Raw genomic sequence first — 24,015 nt, forward strand, 5'->3', positions numbered from 1 at the left:
AGGGGGCAGCTTACAGGCCTGAAGGGGAGCAGGGAGGGCAATGGCACTGATGCATCAGCAACCTACTTGCAGTACTGCTCTGCGGGGGCTTTCTCACACGTGGTGACGTAATCTCTGCAACCAGACAAATTCTGTCTCGCAAGTTGCTGGAGCAGAGGCAATGCAGCATCACACCAAGCAATCGTTCTTCATGATTTACATGTGATGTGCCATGATCTTACATCTTAGGCATGTAACGACGCATTTATTAATTAATTGACTGATTTGCTTAATTATTAAGATCATGACACAAGCATCGTTAGAATTGATAGTTATGATTCATTCAAATTACAGTTTATACACGTGATATGCTAATGTGAGTCTAATGTAGTGACCCAAACTGTACAACAAACCAGATGGAACCACGCGACGAGAAACAATTTAAACGAAAGCACGAATGCAATGATTCCAAACTCAAATTGTCACCCGGCGAAGAGGAACATTTTGCCGCACAGCTTGTGAAGTGCCTTTCACATCCCTCCATTCCTTCGTTTCCTTTTGAACAGTTGCAAGGGTGGAAAGAAACGCCACGCTGAATGGACCAGAATGCATGCGATCCCAAGGTGTTTATGGCATTGTGCCGTTGCTCCAAAGGAGAATGCCTTATTAAATAAAGAACAGATCCGACTATGTGCGGTTGTTTTCAAGTCGCAGAGTGCTTCATCCGCAACTTTGGCTCTTTGACATGCGATCTTCAAACGCCTACAAAGCTGACGCAGTGCTGCCGCTGCTGCTGCGCTAGAAAACTCCGTAACAAACTTGCGGAAAGTGTAGAGCTTGTGGTGGCGTAAGCATAATCCAGTCGGTACAGCCTGCCCGCAGCAGCTCACAGCTTGGATCAATGCGATTTGAGTTTAAACAGAGCTCATTGAAGCTGGATTTATGGGATCTAAGTACACAGGCCACTCTGCAGACACTGTTACGCCGGTGATATGTACACCCAGCGACACTTGAGTGAAGTTAAGATTGATCAGGCATGAACACCACAGTGTCTTACTACCCTGGTAACAGTTTACAAAGTGCGTTTAAATAATCGATAAGCTAAACATATGCAAGGCTGCATGCATGATTATGACTACACTGGTTTGTTATTCAGACAAAGCCTTAAAAAAAATCGGCATTCCAAACTTTGAGTTCGAAAGTATGTTGTCCATGCAGGTCTGGTTGCCTGCTGTGCTTTTATGATTTGCCAGAATGACCACCTCGTGCAAATGTTATTTTCCTAGCTCCGTATGCACATGTGTTTCTATTTGCCTTTGCGCTTGTGTGCATAGGAAAAGAATGTGTTTTTAAAAAGAAGATTTTTTATGGCATTTTTTTCAGTTCTTTGTTTTTACTTTTCATAATAAACGTGTTTGGGTTAGATCGCGTAAATTATAAATGTGTCGTAACCCTCAACCACCCGACACGGCCAATCAGTAAAAAGGTGTCACGTTGACAAAAGACAAATAGTTCACTACTTTAGCCCAACGGTGTGTTGAACACTTTTTTACTGATTGGCCGTGTCGAGTGGTGGAGGGTTACGACACATTTATAAATAACGTGATGTAACCCAAAAACGTTTATTATGAATAATATTGGTCGCGAAAGCCTACGTGTTTTTACTTTTAATTTCATTTCATAGCAGAACATATGCAGGCTAATGTCTATTAAGAACTAGTTCTGCCCTTGTGGATTAGACTTCACTGGTATAAGAAACCTGTAATTTCACTATGTAATCTTCCATGAATGTTATGTTTTATGTTACAGTACAGTGCTGTGCTTTGTTGAATCTCTGTGAAGATATGTATTATGATCTGAAAATAGATCCAGCGGAATATAATTTAGAAAAAAGACAAAAAATAATAGTAAATTATATAGGTTCCCTTAGAGCATTGCCAAGTTTCTGCCCAAATAAACACGTGACATAATTGACATGGACATGTTACATTGCTAACATCTGCCGACATCTGTCTGCAAGATGGCATCTCTTCTGCCATTTTGCTACCCACTTAAGACCTCTGCTATATTCGGCGAGTGCCCAAAGTATGTTCCTCTAAAATATCTTCATCATTATCATCATCGCCAACCATGCTCAATCTTCTGCTGGATGAAGCCCCCCCCCAAAGGTGTCGCCATCACTTTTGATCCTGTATGTAAGAGTTCACGTGAATAATTAACTCATGGATAAGACATTTATTTAATAAGCAAAAAATTCACCGGTTGTGTGATTATTTAATAATTTACATTTGTTTACAAAAATATTCATATAGCACTTTTTAATGAAAAATGCATCGTACGTGTGAGGAAGTATGCATATATATATTTAAAACACATACATTATATAACAGTATCCCTCTTACCCGAGGAAGCAGGAATACATTTTCAGACTAACATTTCATTTACTCAGTTAATTTTCACTCTTCTCCCGTGTGCACTCATCACAGGCGTGAACATTTAGTGCAATGCATCTTTGTTTGTGCTTCGGGTTTATGCGGCCTTCAGTGGTGAGGCAAAGGCAACACATTGTCCTGCGGAGGGAGCTGGTAGGAACGTTGGGTTGCTCGGTCAATGGCCAGGGTCAACGGCAGCTTGGTGTATTCCGCAAATATGCCCGACTGTGAGGGCGGGCAAAAGCCGGCGTGAGTCGGTTAAACGTTGAGTTTTATAAGGGCACCACGGGGTGACCAGCCCCTCCCCACCCAGTCCCACCCTCCCACCCCCCACCCAGCCCCACCCTCCCCACCCAGCCCCTCCCCACCCTCACCAGCCTCCTGGACCACCCAGCTTTCTTGTTGTTGGATGTAATTTTATGTTTGCTATTCCTCCAGATTCTTGTCGAGGAGGTGAAGGGTTACATATGTTTTGAGACAAAAAAAACTAATCCAGGTTTTAAATGACCATTTGGATGATGTACGGTATTTCTGTATGTGATGCAACAATTTAGAGGTCATGGATAGATTCAACTAACTTGGTAATGTTGTGCAGAGTAATAGAGGTATGGATTTAGGAATAGCAATGTGACTCTGACTGACCTGTAGTGTTTGGCGCTGCTGATATGTAATTAGAAATAATAAACAAATACGCATTTCAAGATTATTGTGCTTCCTGCTTTTTTTTCATGGGCTGAGACCTGAGGTCCTCATTGAGGATGCACCTTAATTATTGCATTATTACAAAGTCTCTTCAATTGGAGTGTTATACACTTTGTGTATAAACCAGAGTTGTAGACTGCGGAGGTAAGATGAGGCTTGCTGTCTGCATGATTTGGGCTCACTCACTGGCATTTTGGCCGTGTGGCTCACTTCTCTTTTGTTGACCATCCTAAGTTGTCCATTCGGTGTAGGAGGCCAAGGGGGTGACCAGGAGCCCCCTGGCTGCAGCAGATTGACACTCGCTTTCCAGAGCTTAGAATGGAAAATGGAGTTTGCGTAGGGATTTTTTTTCTTCCTGTAGGGACTGCTTGATTTGAGGTTGTACGGCAGATGCAACGATGTTGCTGCCTTGGGTGTATGCTTTCAACTTGAGTTGCTGCCTTATTTCGATTGTTATGTAGGCCAACTGCATACTATTAAATGTTGATCACATGATGGGATATTTTTTTAATTTATACATTTGTATTCACAATGACTGTGCTGGCAGAGCGAGTTAAAGCATCTCTTAAAAAAAATATTCTTGCAGATGAATGCGAAAGCTTGCTTTCTCAGCAGTACATGTGGAAAAAAACAAAGTGATCGCTTTGAGGTTTTGGAATGACTTCAAAGACTCATTCTTTAAAGAGCACGTAACATCATATGAATTAACAACTCCAACCAGGCTTTTTGTTGGTGAGATGATACGGCTCTGGCTGGCCTTAACTACTTAGTAAGGCCAATACAAGATGTGTGATAAAACAAGTCACTATTTTTCTGAAGCAATATTATACAATTGAATAGTTGTTTTTTAAAGCGACTCCCGATAGCAATGTATCTACATGTATTATTAGCATGTGTATTTGGTATTCTTTTGTTGAGTGCTGCTTAATAGCAGCATTGCATTCTGAGAATACTTTAGGCAAATTCAATATGTTAACATCATCTCAAAGTGGGAAAACACATTTCTATGTTAAGTGGGATGAAAGTTGCAATACTCTACAGCGTTTGCATCTCACCACTGCGTGTTGCTTAAGCCTGCTTGATGATTGTTTTTATATTTGAAAAACTAGGGTCACTTATGTATGCTTGTCTCTTTTTATTGTGGTTTTACAATGTTATATGGTCTTTGAATAGCTTCATGATGCTCAAAACTGTGTTATTAAGAGTGCCGCAATATGCAATGGACATTTGTAAAATGGCCTTTTGTGACAGCCATTAGCCCAATAAATGTTACAAGCGGTCCGATTGGCTGTGAAAAGAGAACGTTGGCAGTTAAGACCCGAAACTCCTATAGCACCAATTGGTTCCAAGACACAACAGACTCCCGTGGTAGTGTTGCTGCTAACCCTGTTCGTTTATTAGCATAACAGCTATAAAATGGGTCTAATGATGGCTTGTCAAAAGCCTGATTTACTGCTTTAGAGTCCTACTTATGGTGGCATATTTATGGCTGCGTCAGGCTCATGTTGTGATTTTGTTTTGTTTGTGGCAGGCTGGCACCATGGAGGAGACGATATGGGAGCAGCACACAGTAACCCTTAATAAGGTAAGAACTCGCGCTACATTTAAAATCATAGTATATGGACATACGTTCTAATGGGAACTTAATTCTAGTTAAAAAAATGTATCTCTATCCAATGTAATTCATTATACAGTACAGTGGTTTACTTAGAAAATATTGTACAGGGTGGTTGATATGTCTTGTGACCCCCATTTAACTGTCAAAAACGTAATATTTTGAATGAAGGTTTATTTAAAACAGAAAAATAATTATGCAAAGTAAAATCATATTGGGGGTCACAAGACAGCTGGACTACCATGTACATTAAAAAACTACAGTATACTGACCGTACACTAATGATCAATTAGGGTTTAGCCATCATCGATCTTGAGAATCTAGAATGGTATGCATATTTATCCATCATTTAGCCTTCGCTGATTTCGTTGTAGTTATGGGGAGGATGAATGGTGTATGACTGAGCAAAGGCAGATTTGCATAGCAGAGTTTTATCAGCACAAAGACAATTTTACGTAGCGAGTTCCCCCACCCTCCCCCTTCACCCCTTTTAAGTATTTTCACTTAGCTAGACCAATTTCAAGAATGCGAAATAAATTTACAAAAATATTTCATAGGCGCATGCATATATAGTATGTAGTTAATTTACACAAGGCATTTGACAAATGAAGCCAGAAATACTCAATAGATAAAAAAAAAACTCCTGAGCCTATTTACAGGTATGCAAATAATGTAGGATGGGATTTTATTTTGTATAAACATTTTGTAATTGAACTCAGAATCTTAGACCATTGGTCTCACCACAGGAGACCCCTTGCCATAAAGTTACATTTTACCAACTACAGCTTAGACCTTTTGCTTTCAGAGTAACTGCAGTTACATCAAACTTGCAATGATCCAGTGTTTTCCAGTCTTAATGCCAAGTAGATACGATATGGCCATTTATCTTAAATATATATTTTTTCAATTGAGCCAAAAGTATTGATTTATTTTTCAAAGTCTGTTCACTTTTAAAATTGTCACCAAGGCAATGTGTAAATGTTGTAAACTATATATTTCATCCTATTATATTTTAAATGTACCAAGGCAGTTATTCTAGCTTGTGTTTAACGTGGTTTTTATTGGATTAAGAGTTGGAAATTTGTATTAAGTCCATTTAAAACCTCCACATTGATGACAGGAAGTAAAAAACTGTTTAAAACTAAATCATGAGCAACTTACGTTGATTAACAAATTTACTTTAACTTACTGTGGAAACAGAATATCCATTTGCATCGTCTCTACATAATATATAATTTTAGTTATATTGTTCACGTTATTATAATTTTAGATGTAACCGTGGTTGACCAACTTAATATTTGCAACTCCCACTCATTGACAGTAATTGCAGAATGTGCTCTTACACCTAATTGCTAACTGTGCCTCGTTAGTAGACTGTCAAATGGAAACAGATTATGCATGGTTCACTGGGCCCTGGGAATTTTGGCCACACTGTGGTTGAGTTCAAAAACATTTCATCTCCTCATAGCCTGTTGCTAATATACATAAGGCATTTTTGGAACGTGGCCTGTGCAAGGCATTTGTTCAAACAAATGTGTAGCTTCAGTATGTATATTGGCTGTAAGCAAGTAATGTGACATTGAATATAATATTGCATTAATTGTTCACACAATGTTGTTACATTCACCCATATAAACAAACATGCATTTGCAATATGTTGAGCATGAGCTATGTTGCCTCAATGCACTTGTCGATATATTGTATATACATTGTTAAATACCTCAAGTGATTTATTTTGGAGGCTTTTCATCGGCCTAAAAGCCTTTTATGGTAATTCATGGTGATTTCCTTCAGACCTACAATTGTTGACATTTTGACTGATTTATTGTCATTATTACTCTGTGAATATAAATTCATCGTGGTTAAATATTTAATTTAAAGATATATACAGGCCACAAACCTCAGGCCAACATTCAAATGTGCTACCAGGGAGGGAGCACATTTTAAAATATCCATTCACTTCAAACATGTTGTGAAGTTTTTGTTTGTCCTATCTTGATACAGTAATTTTTCTATGACTGTTCCACCTGAAGACGGGGGCTTGTGTTGCCTCCAAAACGTCGTGATTTAATTTATTTGTTTTCGTTTTCCGTTTTTAACCTACGTGACTTTACCGAAAAAACCAAAGAGTATGGATCCTTGCAGTCATGAAAGCTTCAAATCTAGAATTGTCCTTCCTTATTATGCTGTTACTTTAAAAAGTCTGGAAAGCCAATATGCTGACAGGCAAAAACATTTTAATTCTATGTAGAAACACAGAATGAAAATAGATTTATGTATTTCATTACCATTCCATGATTGCGTTTGGGCTCATAATAGAAATATCCTGTAGAGAACAAAAAAGGATTACATTTTGCCTTAAAACTTCCGTGACTGCAGGAATTAATGTTCCGTGGTTCTTTCGGTAAGAACAAAGGATTCTCAGATCAGAAAATATCTAATACAGAATATAGAGGTTTCATACAGGTGTTAATAATTTTATTATTATAAAAAATTTAATTCAAACAGCGATATCCAATATACTTAATGAATATTGATGTTTATACAGCATATATAATGCATCTAGTGTGTGAGCACGAATGTTCTGGTATGATAGTTTGCAAATTGCACCTTCTTCCCAAAAGACCTGGGGTTATTCCTGACCATGCAATTCAGTGGTAATTGATATACCTGTTGTGAGCCTCTCCGAGGGCTAATTTGCATACAACCAGAGGCCTGGGAAACTTGGGTCCTACCAATGGCAGCACTGGAAAAGTCATGGCCATCAATAAAAAGTGTCCGTGAAAAGCACTGGTTCGATCAACTACAAAGGCTACAGATGATAAACAATTCCTCCAGTGCGTGTTTGCTTGATCTTTGGCTGCATTGGGTGTTTGACGTGACCACATATGGTCAGAGTGTAAAAAACTGGTGATGAAAGCATCACTGCCCAGGTGTGTTTTCATTGAAAACTTTTCCAGTAAGAATCCAGCCCTCTCATCACAAAGGCAAATTGCCAAAAGACCCCCCTCCCCTGTATAACCTTTACAGACTATTGGGACAAGTGCTGCAATCGAGCACCAATGAAGGTTGACACAGCACATGAGGGGTGGGTGGGCAGAACCACTCCCGGCTACCTTCATCTTCCCAGTGCTGATGTTTCCACTCTGCTTTAGATACTAATATAAGGCTGAGTCGACCTAGGGAAGGCCCAGGACCAGTTCAGATATAAATGTTGCCGATATGGGCTGTGAGTGGGAATCCAACTCGAATCGGTGGATTTGTAACACAGTGCACAAACTACTACACTACCGCTCCCTTCTCATTACAAAGACAGAGATCCCCCATATAGCCTTTGACAGACTGGTGGGGAAGGTGCTGTTAATGAGCACCTATTAAAGCCGGCACAGCACACAAGGAGGCGGGTGACCATCACCACGCCTAGCCGCCTTAGTCTCCCCAGTGCTGACGTTTACACTCCAAGTACACATTTAAGGTTGAGTTTACTGAACGGGGGCTGCTCAGGACAGGTTCAGACATTCATCACCGATGTTGGCCATGAACGGAAATTGATCTACGCTGAGTTTGAAGCGCGGTGCACTAGCCACTACACTACCTTTCCCTTCTTGTCACACACATATACACGTAGCTTTCCACAGCACACAATCTTGATGTTTTCATCGTGATGTTTCTTATGCATGGAAAGGATCATAGTGTTGGCACTCCTTCTGCTTTGATGTATACTTGGCTTTGTTTGGATTGATTGGGTTCGGGTAGGAGGTTAGGGAGTGCAGTGAGATAGGAGGAGAGGTGCTGACATCATCTTAATATGTTCACATCAGCATGTGTGCCAATTTATTAATTGGTTAGTATAATGGCACCTTTAGAATTTTTCACCAGGGCAAAATATTATGAAAAGGATCGAACCAGCTTGCTTTTGTCACGTGCCAAGATTATGTTCCCCATAGATTGCTTTTTTAACGCGTTATATTAGTTTATATTGCTATTAAGGAAATTATTCATATCTGTTGTTTTAAATATATATATATTTCCTGTTTCTGAAGGAAATCTATTAAGCCATTTCAACTTGTGTACATGATTACCTAACCTACTTTAATCTCCCTTTTATTTTACCAGGTAAGGCCCACTGAGCTATACAGGTCTTTTTCAGAAGCGACCTGGCCACAAATGATTGCCCAACGAAGTGGCTTATCACGTGGAAATGGAAATTTATAGCAGCCAAATACTCTCAATGCATGTTTTTAAATGTGGAGGGAAAAACCGGAAGACCTGGCAAAAAATCCACACGACCTCAGGGAGAACATGCAAACTCCACATATACAGGCGTCAGGGTCGGGATTAAACCCACGACCAATGATATACCGGGCGAGGTAGTTAGCATCTTGCCACCATGGTGCCCTTATATAGAAACACACATTACACAGAATCACTCAGGTTATCTCAGAGGTCGCAAACGGGTTTTGATTCCTTACCCGTACCCGGCCGCACCAGGGTCGCAAACGGGTACCTGTACCCTACCCGATACCCGGCTACCCGTACCCGGCAGGGTATCGGGTAGGGTACGGGTATCGGGTACCCGATTGCGACCTCTGGGATGAAGCCATGTTGCAGGCGTGGATGGGTTTATTCTAGGAACTTGTATTGTGAGAAGAGACAAGACGTTGGGAAATGAGTGACAAACGGTTACTCACCAGTGACTCACGGCCTACCTGTACCCGGCCGCACCAGGGTCGCAAACGGGTACCCGTACTCGTACCCGGCCGGGTACGGGTAGCCGGGTATCGGGTAGGGTACGGGTATCGGGTACCCGGTTGCGACCTCTGGGGTATTTCTCTGAACAGGCACAAATGACGGACGCGGTGAGGGTCATATGATGCGTGCGCTTGGGTCACGTGATGCATGTGATTGGGTCATCAATGATCCCAAGGCAGTTTCACATCACAAGCATTAGTCAGTCATGCCACGTGGCAAATGCGACCAAGCACATGATGCAGGCAGGCATCGCTCTGGTGGCCACACCCTGGACATGTAACCCTAGAGCAATTTGCATGTGCATTCCCACTGTTTGCATGTGCATTGCCAACGAGAAGTCCAAAAGATTTAGCTTGCCTGCCCAGGACATTGTATGGCTTGCAACTTTTGGCAGTTCTTGAGCATTGGCTAGTATTTTTCCACATCTTGCAAAAAGATAATAAACATAAACACGTCTTATAATAGAGCTAGGGTCAGAGGGAGCAACATTTATGCAAGTTCACATAGTTTTGCAATAGTGTTGTTCAGGTTTTCTTGCACATACATTGTATGATATTTCACATGCAGTATATGCATTAGCGGTTGAAACATTAATGGAAATGAATGGCTACTAATTTCAAAAGTTAAAGTTTGCTGATGCTTCAAATTATAACCCACAATGATGGTTTAAGTGGTTGAAAAAAGTAAGTAATGTTAATTGAAACAAAATGTTCAACTCGGAAATGAAGCTCAATGAAATATTAAATGAATTACGTGTCAATTTAAATTTGTTCAAGTTTAAGCAGGCTGCCGTGAATCTTTTGTAAAATCTATTTTTACGCAAAACAAAGACACACGCAAATGCATTACCGTGTGCGACTGTGTCAAAAGCGATTAAGCGCGATGGCAGAATACTTGTGTCATGTTCTTTCCTCTCGGTGTATGGGCTGGAAACGCATTGCATAGGCTAAACCGAGCCATCACTTGTATTAACATTGTAAAAGATATGTTGACTGTATACTTTCACCAATATGTTAACATTGACATTCAAATTTGTGCTGGAAGTGGTCATGACATCAAATGGTCCCCCCCCCCCTGTAAAGAGGAAGTGCAACCAAGCAGCATTACGACAATCAGCATTACATTTTTTATTACGAAAAAATAGCGGTTGTGAAAATTGGACGTGCGGGATAAACCAAAGCTGCATGTATATATTCTATTTGAAATATTAGTTTATGCCATCCAGTTTCCAAGCATCGTACTTTAATGAATTTTGAAACAAAATTGTGGTTATTCTCGATAACCTAACTCAGGTTTAATATTTCACAAATTTCAAATATTTCCACGTAAGCAATGTAAAAATGTATGTATGTGGAACTTCTTTCGCACCATACGTAGGCAATCGTGCTTATCAGAGGTGCTTTGGAAGTACAACATACTTTTTCAATTCAGGCAGTTAAGACTTTTGATATTGGTGTGTGTGTGTGCTCGTAGTTATTCTGTCAAATTTTGTAAAGTGTGCCATGAATATGTTCGTTTAATTTAAGATGTTTGCTGAGATATTTTCTGTGGGTCTGTGATGTTGCACTATCTTAACATCTGAAAAAAAATGCCCTGTGAGGCTTTGGATGTTGACATGATTTTGGGAGGAAGAAGAAGAAGAAATAAAAGGCCCTTGAATTTTGAATCAAATGACAAGCTTTAGCTTGGGGTCCACTACATAACATGACAATAATTAGAAGAGACAGTTTGGTTTTTTTTTTGGTAATGTGCAAACATCCATTGGTGCTGACATTGCTTTTAATAATATATTTTAAAAGGACAAACTTGACCTTGTTCATGGAAATGTATTTTTACTCGCATTTTTTGTAAGCAATTGATGTCTTTTCTTTCTATTGGGGAAAAGGTCGTATGTGTATGTGTGATACATCTAATAAATACACACGGGATCATTACTGTGATGTGTACGTGGTTTTCCATCAACCAGTACGGGGTTCTCATTAATTTGTGTATTTTTCTCTCGGAATAGAAGTCAACTTTGCCTCCCAGGAATAACCAGCAAATGTGCCATTGGCACAGTTTCCTTGCAACAGCTGGTTCGTCGAAGCATTGGCCACTGTCACGGATTTGCTTTTGGCAACCACGTGGAAAATGGGCCCTGTGTCATTGATTTATTACAGGCGTTTTTTGTTGCCTGATAATTATCAGGCTATTATAATAGCTTCTCATTTATTAAAACGCATCTCACCATTGATAAATATTTGAGTACATTGGCGTTTGTGAATTTGCAGCTCGTGTCATCTGCAAAGTTAGACCTCTTAGCCACAGTGGTGTGGCGGACATACAACGCGGATTGTTTTATCTGCGTAGTTTCTCGTCAATTTACTACACTTATCTGCAGAGCATTGCTGGTAATTACAGATAATAGGATAACATTTTCGAATAATTGTACTTATTCGTTATTTATTTTCATTATGATGCTTTTTTATCCTGGAGAGCCTCACTGAGTCTCATAACTTTTCCAGGAGGGTCCTGCCAAGTTTTTTTGCAAATGGGTAAATTGTGATAAATGCAGGTGATGTAAAAATTTGGACCATGATGTCGGTACACAATGGTCTACTGCGAATTACATCAATGGATCTTGACAGCTCATCGGATTCCTCCAGTCTAAATAAAGATTCTGATTACGATATTTAATGTCCACTGTGAACCGGCAGTAATAACAAAAAAAGGCAGCTTGCGGAATTTGAACCGGCAACCTCTGCACAAAGCAGTGAATGCGCTACCACTGGGCTCGCGTCACTGCCGCTACATAAAATATCCATAAATATTCATGGATAATAGAGCATTTCAAGTAGCCACTGGAAGGCTCTTTCTATTATCACTATTTCACTTTGTCGAAGATGCAGAGCGCATGCAGTGTAGAGCAGCGCACGATTTGAATCGATTAATTTATTGATGAATACGTGTCTGCAGCTTACCATGGTACCATTGAGAAGTTACGTGCACAGTTATGTGCACAGAGGGATTTTTTTTCCCATTGAATGGGCCACAATGAATTGGTCTGCATCTCGGGCGTTTTACATATTGCGTTGGGGTTGTGGGGGCTTTGTGCCATGACCTTGTGGAGGTGGACCCAGAAGGTCAGATGAGAGCCCCCTGTGGAGAATTTTTTTCAACCCATGATCTAGCACTGGTGGCCTTGGGTGGAGTGATTTATTTCTTCATCAATTAAATCACTACTTCAAAGACGGATGTTGAATTTATAGCTTTTTGCAAATGATGCATAACTAATTTATGATCGAATTTGATCAGTCACTGTCATTAGTTGCCATTCCATTTTTTAAATACAGTACTGCAATAGGATTACTAACGTTTCCGGTTGAAATTCTTATAAAGACTGTCTAAGAACTGCTGTTATTTCTTGTGTGCCTGGAGACTTTATAGCCTAAGTATGACTGCTCAGAAATAGCACTGAGCAACGCTCTTTTCAGTTTTGAGCTCTGAGCCAGTTGCGGAAATTCAATGTTTCTACGGTGGAAGCCAGTGTCAAAGTAGGATATCCTATTCACTGGCCCTGTTGTAAGCTCACGGAAATTTCATGTCATTGTTCATTTGCACGTTATTCAGAACAGTCAAATCGGCTGGTTTAATTCCAGTGCACCATTGCGCGAGAGTGTTTGCGTGATCGACTAACATTCTTGCTACGCTTCCAAACGTTTCCCGTGGCAGGCGCCTGGCTTTGGATTCGGGATCGCCATTTCCGGTGGCAGAGACAACCCGCACTTCCAGAGTGGAGAGACGTCCATTGTCATCTCCGATGTGCTCAAGGGTGGTCCTGCGGAGGGGATGCTCCAGTCAGTACATCAATACTAATCCAGGAGCACTCAAAGTGACGGGGGGCCATTCTCTCTTGGGCCGTCTTATTTGCCTTTAGCCAGATCGTCGGCATTAATGGTGTTAATAATGCGTAGATTTTCTTGAAGATTCAGATGTTTCTTAATTGTTGCCATAATTTTTTCTTGGTTTTTATCAGCGTAGTTTTTTCTACTTTGTATTTTTTTTTGTCCCCATCAATATGTATGTAATATTGTGTTTTATAAATAAAAAATAGATAGTGAATTAACAAGTCAGTGATGTATGAAGTGGGAAATGAAACATGTGATATTTTTCTCATATGAATGTAAGTGTTGTGCATGACTCCGTTGTCAGTCTGCCGTTAATATATGTAAATGTTCAGATTTTTATGCCGAGGACATGTATGTCCATATCACAGAAACATAATTATTAATTCAAGTGAATTTTTTTATACTGTAGAAGAGGAAACATTAAATGAGATAATGTTATGACATTGTTATAGGGATTTCGTCTTTGATACAAGAAGGGATAAACAGCATCATCTTTGCAAACAAGGCAATGTACACATCTTTTTTCTGGTGAGAGAAACAGAATGATTTGTGCCTGATAATTTGATTTCTTGACAGCAGAAAATCCAATATGTTATGCAGTTGTCACGTTGACTCACCTACTGAAAACATCCCTTCATAGACTTTGCAACTTATTGGTTCTTATTATTTTAACCCTTTTATATCACCGGGCTTGGATACAAATTCATAATTTTATTCGGATGACATGGCAATTTCAGCGTCGCATCAAAGTTCCCACGAATAATTAAATTGCGATTAAACTAACAATAAGGGTAAGCACAGGCATTTATGTCAGTTTCAGACCACCCATTGCATTCACACACGCACACTTACATAGGTAGTTTTACATGGGACGTGAAGGATGGTTTTCAGCCGACGTGATTGGCTGTGCATGTATGTATGTTGAACTTCTATTGTAAGACGTTCACATTCACTGGCATGTGTGCGTGTGAACGCAAAGAATGGTTTGTCGTCGATGTAAATAATTTTACCAAAGCAAATGTGCAGCTCGGCCATTTACGTCGGCTGCGCACCTTCCTTTGTGTTCTCGGGCACACTTACCAAAGTGTTGTGTGCCCACTGGCAGTGAGAATGACCGGGTGGTGACGGTGAATGGCAAGCACATGGAAAATGTGGAGCACGCCTTCGCTGTCCAGCAGCTGCGCAACAGTGGCAAGACTGCCAAAATCGTAAGTCTAGCAGGTGATATGCATACACACCGATCCTCATTTTAGCATTGGTGTGTTACTGGGGCAAGTGCTGTTGGCTCCTACCCCTATTCCACTGGCACATTCGAGCCATGCCGAGTCAGGCTATCTATCGCAGGTCTGGAGGCGCCTGGTTGATTTTCCATTGCAGAAGCCTGGACCGTGCCGCTGAGACACATTCAGTTGCCCGCTTTGCCACTGGATTTTGAGTTGTGCTGACTGATGTCGCGCGTTTCCATTGGCCACGCCACTGCCCCTGCTTGTCTCGAATTCAGATGTCTTGTGAGGCCAGCGTGTCATGCTTTGGTCATAGCTCAACTTGGCAAATTACCTCTCCTTGCAGTGATGGCCGCATTGGCTTGGCACGGATGTGCCAGTGTAAAAAACACAGTGGCGAAGAAGCACTACACGGACACCATATTTCCTCCCCAGGGTGTACATTAAATGTGTTCAATATATCACGAAAAACACCTGTTGGAGGTCCATCTAGATAATGATAACGATATAAAGTATATAGCATATTGCTGCACTTATTTTAGTGTATTCCACATTTTTTTGCACATTTTCTTAGCAACAATGTTTTGCTCATTAAATGTAATGTATTAACGATGCAGAAGAGACCCACTATTCACGTGTAGGATTGTAAACGAAATACTCCTCAAATAGCCATAAAAGCACAAGTGGGGCATGTGTGGAACATTTCATAATCCCCCAATAAGTGGTTTCCTTTTTGCCCTATTTATTTTATTATATGTGCACACTGATACATTTTATTTTCATCTGGATGTTTTTTTTCTCCTCTTGGATTTTGCTCAAAGCTCAAATCAAGTGCAAGTATACATTTTCTAGCATTTTTTTTAGAAAGCACCAAAGTGAAAAGGTTGGCGCCAGTAAAATCAATACACTTAGGAACCTTATTGGACCAATTAAGAGACTTAAGTTTTAATACAACCACACGGAGAACAAAACTTTATTTTACCCTTTCTGTATTGCCTGGGGATTTTACATAATGCACGCTGCATTGTACATGAACTCTATGGAGAAATCCTTGGTTACCTCTTTCATCTGCATTTGTTAATTGTTAAATGCTGAAATCATTTTGCACTGGGGAAGAGAGTATATGAGCGCAGGGTTTTAAAAATAAATGCACTCACACCATATGCGATGCATTATGCGTCACAAAAGTGGTTAGATGTAAAAGTGAAGTCCATTTGTAAATGAGAGGCGGTTGTGAAAGATGGGAAAAGGTAAGCTGTACATTTTTATACATTTGACCAATATTATAAGCTTACTGAACAGCTTATACTCATTACTTGTCAATGCGTTTTCTGTGGAAAGCACGAACCTTTGATGGCACGAAAATTTTCGAATCCAGGGAGCCTTGCAGCAGTGAGCCAGTTTTTCTGAGATCCTAGCTTAGAAACCGGACAGCCGTCGGTGATTAAATCATGTTTTCAAGTGTAGCGAGTTGGTGATCTCAGCCTGGTCACCAAATTCTGCACACACAAAAAAATCATGAAAATATTTTTAACTTCATTACACTTATTGTACTTCTGAGAATGATACATTGGGTTTGATTGACTTGTGAGCAACAGTCTCTCTGGTACATATGAAAGTAGTGCACCGTGTCTGAAGTGATTTCAGAAGTAGTTCTGTGATGTCACCTTCCAGGATCATTCTCTGACACACGGTGATGTAGACTGCTATAGCTAACAAAAATGTATTAATCTCGTGACATGTCGTGGTCTGTTGCACTCTTGAAAATCCACATTCCCATGCCATGCAAATGATGACCACTGTAAATTTACTACAAAGTGATACTCATTTAATTGATCCTAGAGGGCTGATGAGCTGACTCAACTAAGTGTTGACCTACAACATTCTGATTGTCATTCTAGCGCTCTTATCACATCATCACCCGGCCAGATCAGAAACGTGGAGATTGACAAAGAAAATGGAACCAAGCTGAAATGTGCAAATGGAGGAATAGGGAGGGGGGGCGGGTGCATGCCTGAAATTCCTATGAAATAAGTAAAGGTAAATATGTGCATTAAAAAACAAAGGCATGTTAAAGACGTTATTTGGACTGTTAAACCTAAGTGAACTTGGGCAGGACAAGCTGCTAGAACTTGGGCAGGAAACGGTGCTAGAACTTGGACAGGACGCGTTGCTAATGGTGGAGGGGCAGTCAACGGAATCGTGAGAGGAAATCCACTGTGGAGCTGGAGCAGTGAGATCAATTTGTGTCTAGGAGCTGCATCGATTTATTGCATCATGAGAAGGTGGATGGCTTGCGGAAGCATCCATCCAACGGTGGATAGATCACTGCAGACGACGAGGACTATGAACATTTTAGAATATCGCAACGACGCATCGCACCAAAAATGACTTAATTCCCTCCGCAGACCATCAAGCGGAAGCGGCGAGCTCAACCGCCGTCGTCGCGGCATGAGCCCGAAGCCGCCGATGAGATCTTCGAGGCGGCCAAGGAGGACGAGGAGGAGGAGGAGGAAGAGGAGGAGGACGACTTCGACCGGCGGAGCGCGCGCAGCTCGCGCTCCGAGCGCAGCGGCCGCAGCGCGGCTCGCCGCGGAGACCGAGTCTCGGCGGCCGGCGGAGCCAGGGAGCGAGGGCACGGCCACGCGGGCGAGAGGGCCCAAAGCCTTGGCAGGCGCGAGCGAGAGGCCAGCCTGGGCCGCGTCGACAGGGACTATGGCGTCGGCAGGAGCGAGCAGGACCTGACATCAGGACGGAGCGACAGGGACCGCAGCGCGGCCAGGACGGACAGGGAGCGGAGCGTCGGCCGGACGGACCGGGAGCAGGGAGTTGTCGGCAGGACCGAGAGAGACCCAGTTTTGGGCCGGACCGACAGAGATCACGTCCTTGCTGGGACTGAGCGAGATCGGAGTTTAGGGAGGGTCGAACGGGACCGTGGCCTCGGCCAGAACGAAAGAGAACGCAGTTTAGGGAGGAGCGAGGAAGATCGAAATGTCATGAGGAGTGAGAGGAGCAGAGGCAGGAGCATGTCTCCAGGGTCCTCTGACCGCAGGTCTGTTGGATCCTACTACCAGCCTAAGCTTGTGAAAGTCACGCTTGTGAAAAGCAAGAAATCTGAAGGTATGCACTTCTCTGTTTTTACATACTCTTACTGCAAAGTTGCCTAAATCAAGCTCCCAAGCCACACTTTGTAATTTAATTAATCTTGTGCATTGAAGAGATTGATCAGTTTAACCTTTGTCTGACCTGGCTCACAGCAAAAATTTAAGACACTGCTGCTGTACATCAATAGGATTATAACTAAATGAGTTTACTCAGGTTTGGAATGATCCTGTCACACCATGACCTTTGTGTGAACCTGCTGATTTATAATCATTTTAATGCAAGGCTGAACAGAGGATTATTGCATTTTTTCCCTCAAATTTATTATAATGTTATTAAACAATAATGCTTTCTCTGCACAAGCTCAGAAAATAAGCAACATTAAACATTCATTGCAATTGCCTTTAAGTGTGTGTTGGTTTCAAAAAGTAGAATAGATTGTCACTAAAACATCGCCCATCAATGGAAAACCCTTCTTTGTGTGGAATGATTGTATTCCTTTGTGAATTTTGCTGGTTTTATTATGAAGGTGTTGTAAGATGCATAATGTTCAGTCAGTAATTTGTATTATTAGATTTCAATGTAATATATTAAGATAAGTACACTAAACAGTGAAGCATGTTTTTTTTTTTAACAAATTCTGCTAGTGAATATCGATCCATTGGCACAGCAGGCAGGCAGGTACTGTCCAAAGTGTTCGCCTGCTGTGTTTCACCATTTTTGCCTCTTGGCACCCTGCTCGTTCCACATTCTCTGTCCCCTTTCCACAAACTTATCGGCGTGTTAAAAGTGGCGCAGGATTTCAGCGCGGCGTCGGCTCACGTAGTCTTGTCACACCCTGCGCAGAGTACGGACTGCGACTCGGCAGTCAGATATTCGTGAAGGATGTGTCGGCCGAGGGGCTGGCAGCGCGGGATGGGAACATTCACGACGGGGACATTGTGCTCAAGGTAACGCGCTTCAGCCAAGCGTTCATTCATGCTCGGATCACAGAGTGTAACAAATGTGCTTTTCTGCTTTTTTTGTGTGTGTGTTTATCCCAGATATAGCACAGGGACAAAAATAGGGCCATTCTTTCAACGTGAGCAAACAGGGCTGTGACCTGGATTTTTGTTCGGTCGTTATCCCTGGCATTGCCGGCCAAAGAAATTCTCAGGTGGAAAGGTTATCTGAGGCCAAATTCTGAGGTCACCGTAGGGCAACCGGGCACAATGTGCTGCATAAGGAATGATTTATTCGAACATCAACCTCAGCCTTCCACACAAAGCTGTGTAAACAAAAATATGCATAGTTGATGTTTATTATAAATCACGCCGTTTCTGCTTGCCGTTGTGGTGTGCCCAGGGAATTTAGACAGCAGAGTTCGAAAGAGGTAGTGTTAGCGCTGCTTGGGAGGGGATGGATGTTGAGAGAAACGCTTCACATGAGAGATACCAGTGTTGGTAAACAAACCCCAGCTATGGGACCAATTTGAAAAGTCGCTTAGGAGAACATCGCAGCTCAAGTGAGGAGGTACAACATCTCTCCCTCGTGTTGTCTTCCCCTTGAAAAAGAGAATAGCATCCTTGGCTGCATGGTTTCATCACTTGCACAAAATACTGTTAATGGAGAGAGACGTTTGGCATTGTCATGTACAAGGTTCAACGCAGCTTGAGTAAAATTTTGATTTGAATTGAAGTTTTAAACCACCGTTTTCAAAATACAGAAACTCGAAAGAGTGGTGTGCTTTATGGCCTGCCCTTACTTTCCCTCTTCCTTTCCCATATAAATCAACACTTGGCCTTCTCCGCTGCCTACACGCTGGCCAATCTAATTCACGAATCCGTGCTTAAGTGACTGCTACATGCTATATGGGAAGGTCATGTCTGTATTTTAAACATTTAGAATTGGAAAATGCCACGATGCTTAACAACAAAATACAACGATATATAACACTACTTCCTCTTGTCTTGCACACCTTGTTCTGGATGTTGAAAGTATGTTTTGTTGTCATTTTTATGGCCTCAAGTTGTTTACGTGCACTGTGTATTTCAACATCACATATATTGTGACTCACCCCTGCATAAATGTATGCAGTAATTTGTAAAGTGAAGTCAGTTGGTAATTGGCAGGGGTTAGTGCAGAACTACTCAGCATGCGGCCTGTTGGTCGCATCTGGCCCCTAGAGTATGGAACGTCATCCACAAATTATGGGGAGACTAATATATTAACGTTTTGCTATGATAAGGAGCCTTACTGTAATAGCCTTTGTACTGCCCTTGTCCACCATTCCCCCCACCTTCTCTACATGCGTGATCTACATTTTCCTGAAATAGAAATGCATTGAATGCATGAAATGTGACCAACTCTGACAAATAAATATGAGCATAATAATACAATTCATAATGCGCATAATGTTGCGGACCGAAGGTGCATTTCTGAGGCTCGGTTTGTACTTTGTGATCTGTCTAAAGCTTACATTTCAAAAATTTACTTAAACTCGCTTCTTTGGATATTCAGCGTCCTCCCGAAAGGTCAGTTTAGTATGAAATGAGCAGCTGGCACTGCTACGTGTCAGTCTTCTTGAATGAAAAAAACCGCGCATGTGTGGTGCTATTAACCTCGTCATGTGGTCGACCATGAAACGAATTCTTCCATTGCAAAAGAACATTTGCAACCTTTTGTGGCTTCACAAAAGTACCTGGGCAAAAAGTTGAGGTGCTGTGGGAAAACTACTTCTCTTCTGACAGATCAACGGCACAGTGACGGAGAACATGTCTTTGGCCGATGCCCGAAAGCTTATCGAGAGGTCAAAGGGCAAGTTGAGGATGGTGCTGCAGAGAGACGACCAGGGGACTCTCATCACCATTCCGGATTTGGAAGACTCTATCCCCTCCTCCAACCTCTCCGACAGGGATGGTACATAAGCCGAGCGTGCGACGCGGCCACTGCACGAAAGTTTTTTTTTTTGCTGGGGGGGGAGGGGGTGGCAATGAGAACAAAGTACAAAGATGGTGAAATGTACACCTGTGACAGCCCATAGAGTAAACGCGTGCAACTTGGAAATATTTGCTCAGTGCCTATGTGTGTGTGTAAACCCGGCGGCAATATGTGCAGGCGTTTTTCCCCCCTTTTTTTTGTTATAATCACACCAAGAGAAATGTATTATGTTTTAAGTGTATGTTATTTGATTTAGAAATATCATATTATTGTATTGGCTTTATTACATTCATTACAGTGCGGTTTCTTATGGCACCTGCTGGCAGCTTGCTGCCAATAACATCCGGCAACATCGCATTTTCCCAATGGGCCTGACTAATAATGAGACCCACAAGGTTAAAACTGCTTCCATTGTTTTCCTGCTTAAGCAAGTATAACTTTTTTTTATGAAACATTAGTCTGGAAGGCACATAGGCTGATGGACTACAAATAATTATTTGCATTGCAAAGATAGACTTTTGCCTGTTTACCTATTTATTTACTAAACGTTTGGTGTTGTTTGGGCCTCTGCAAGTACGTGGCTTTTTTTTTTACACATGAACACCTTTTCAAACATTAACAGCATTAATGTCAGATAGGCAAAAGAAATAATGCTACGTTTCTTAGGGGGAAAAAAAAAAGTAATTAAATTACACCTGCTTTGTCGTTTGGGGGGGCCTAAGGGCAATCAGATGAAACTTTCTTTCTCAGATTACCCGGCATAACATCCCAATAGGCGTCAGGTTGAGGCTGATTGACTTAATTGACATGCTATGCCAAGTAGAAAGTGCACCCATCACTTGGCAGTTGGTCCCAGTAGTGGGCTGGCAAATGTGTATCACAGTGGGAAGCACCTGAGCATCTGGACAATGTAGTGCATTGGCATCCTAATAGAAACAAATGAGTCATTCCTCTCTCTGGGGCCTGTGTAATGTTGTGTGTGTGTGTATGCAATGTTGTGTGTGTGTGTATATATGCAATGTTGTGTGTGTGTATATGGGAGAAACTGCCTGGGATGGAAGCGCATGAGATTCCATCGTTTCCTCGGGGTGGAAGTTGACGAGTGGAAGTAAAAGAAAAGAGACAGCTTTTTTTTTCAAGAGCTGCAGAAGGATTGCATAAAATATAAGTCGGCTATGATGCTGCAACACATTAATAAATGTATGTTTCTGAATTATTACAGTACCGCACTATGCCGAACTTTGCTCCGTTATCTGATCATTTTCACACTCAATGTGTTCAAATCAAATTAGTCGGAATCATAATCTTTTTTTAAAAATCATTTCTATTTCTTCCGCGAATAAAAATAAAAAAAGAGACTGCACGTTACAAAGGGACAAAGCTAGTCGATGTGTAAGAATGTTGAAACTGAATGTAACATTGCTGCACATGATGCTTTACAGGCGAAGATATCAGTTAGTCAGCATGCTCCTGAATTAATATGAGATACAATCGGTAGTAAGTGGTGAGGGTTATAAATGACCAACAAAAAACTATCGATTATTTCTATATTAAACGATATCAGGTGGGTGACAGTCAAATATTAACACTGTCAGGACAGTTTACCTCTCTGTTGTGCGCATTGTCTACAGGAGCCAGTGACGGGTTGCTTTCTTGTGTGCACAAGTGATGACGATGCCCTTTGTTGTATGGCTACAGACATCTCTGAGATCCAGTCTCTGGTTTCGGAGCCGTCGGACGAAGCTCAGTCTCGTCAGAGCAGTCGCTCCCGCTCACGAGAGGACATCAGGTCTCCCGAGAGCGAAACGCCAAGCAGGTCCACTGGCCAACCTTCCACCAGGTAACGCACCTTTTGGCACCACGGCTCTAACGGTACTCCATCTCACCCGAGTGTGTGTTCCTGTTTTTTATATTGCACTTCTTTACCCAGGATAGCCTCACTAAATGTCTCGTGACTTTATTTTTAGGAAGGTCGTTTTCGCAGTAGGGATGGGGGCAATGATTGCCGTGCATATTTCCGATTGGGTTATTTTGGACCGTGTTGCCGACACACAGCGGCCCACTCTTGCGAATGACTTAAAGGGATCTTTAACGTCCACTGTGAAGCAGACGCCGCATATCGTATGGTTATCGCACCCTCAGTAATAACCAGGGCAGACGCTTGATTAGAACCATGACCCTCTGCCACAAGCGGTAACCGCGCTGTTGTTGGATCGCTTCACCGCGCAACAAGACGCACAGCCACACTTCCTGCTTCTTAATCAAACTATGGTTTTAATTTATCTTCACTGTTAAACTCACGTACGTCAGCGTTTTGCCTGATGTATATTTAGCTTTGGTAGACTCTGCTGCTGAAGCAGTATGAGCTGGTCACACAAACAATGACAGCATTGTCTATCAGTATTATATGACGGTATTGAGTAAAGACAAAGCTGTGTTTGTTATGTGTCAATGCTTTGAGGTTCGTGTGACTTGTAAGGCATATACTCTTCCCCCAAAATCCATTGATGATTGAAGGTGAGTACATTAGCGTTAAAATGCTTGATCTCTGTAATTACGGGAAAGTACGTATTCAGTTTATTTGAAGAGTAACAATGCCGAATGAAATCTTCGTAACTTTGGAGTGACTGAAGTAGTACACTGGTGTCACTCAAATCCTAAAGATCACCGGTGCATGGAGGCCAAGACAGCACAGCAGCAGCCGAGTATGAAAGGCTGGTGACTTGGCATTGATAAAACAAAGTCATCATAAAGCCATGCGAACAAGCACATAAAATCAATAGGGAATGACAGCTGCTCCAAATCAAGGGGGGCTTGCATCTAGCACAAACAAGAAATGAAAGCAAAATCTGTGGAGCAAGCAGCTGCATGACTTCTCTGAAGAATGGGAAGCCCGCCAGAAAATGATAAGGGCGGTAAATCTACAACAAAGGACCGCGGAGAACAGACATTGGCGATGTATAGGAATGCAGTGGCATCCCTTGTCAGAGCATTGACCTTACCACTCCGTCACTGTAGCATTGAATAAGTGCCGACACTATTTTGTCCCCAAAAGGCGAGGTATGCTATAGAGGGGGATAGTTTGTAGAAATAATACATTAAAAGTCACATTCAGTTTTCGTATGCCTTCACTCACCACTTGGCTCCACCGCCCATTAGCTTCTTGACTCGCCACTCTCAACATGCCTTCTGTTGTACGGTGCTTGTCACTCGTACACGCTGACTCTTTCAACGTGAAATATTTGATGCGATATATTACAGAGCATGTGTCGAAGTGTATAGGTAGAGCAGTAATGTATACTTACATAAGCCACAGCCAGTTATATATTTTCCATAGACTCGTGCAACCTCTTCAGCTGTTCACAAGTGTGGCCAATAGGAACATGCAAACATCTTTAACATCT

At 41.8% G+C, this 24,015-nt stretch overlaps 1 protein-coding gene across 5 annotated transcripts in view; it reads left to right on the top strand.

Annotated features, from left to right (window-relative positions):
• Positions 1–24,015, top strand: part of TJP2 (tight junction protein 2) — a 389,609-nt gene that overhangs the window by 114,468 nt on the left and 251,126 nt on the right. For all 5 annotated transcript variants that reach the window (XM_078862279.1, XM_078862275.1, XM_078862278.1 and 2 more), the window contains 7 exons: positions 4,645–4,698; positions 13,192–13,316; positions 14,473–14,575; positions 16,999–17,710; positions 18,539–18,642; positions 20,422–20,590; positions 22,310–22,451. In XM_078862279.1, the coding sequence (XP_078718405.1) occupies positions 4,645–4,698; positions 13,192–13,316; positions 14,473–14,575; positions 16,999–17,710; positions 18,539–18,642; positions 20,422–20,590; positions 22,310–22,451 (1,409 nt within the window). The remainder of the gene's footprint in view (positions 1–4,644; positions 4,699–13,191; positions 13,317–14,472; positions 14,576–16,998; positions 17,711–18,538; positions 18,643–20,421; positions 20,591–22,309; positions 22,452–24,015) is intronic.

Source organism: Lampetra fluviatilis, chromosome 13 (assembly GCF_964198595.1).
Source record: "Lampetra fluviatilis chromosome 13, kcLamFluv1.1, whole genome shotgun sequence".
Classification (NCBI taxonomy): domain Eukaryota; kingdom Metazoa; phylum Chordata; class Hyperoartia; order Petromyzontiformes; family Petromyzontidae; genus Lampetra; species Lampetra fluviatilis.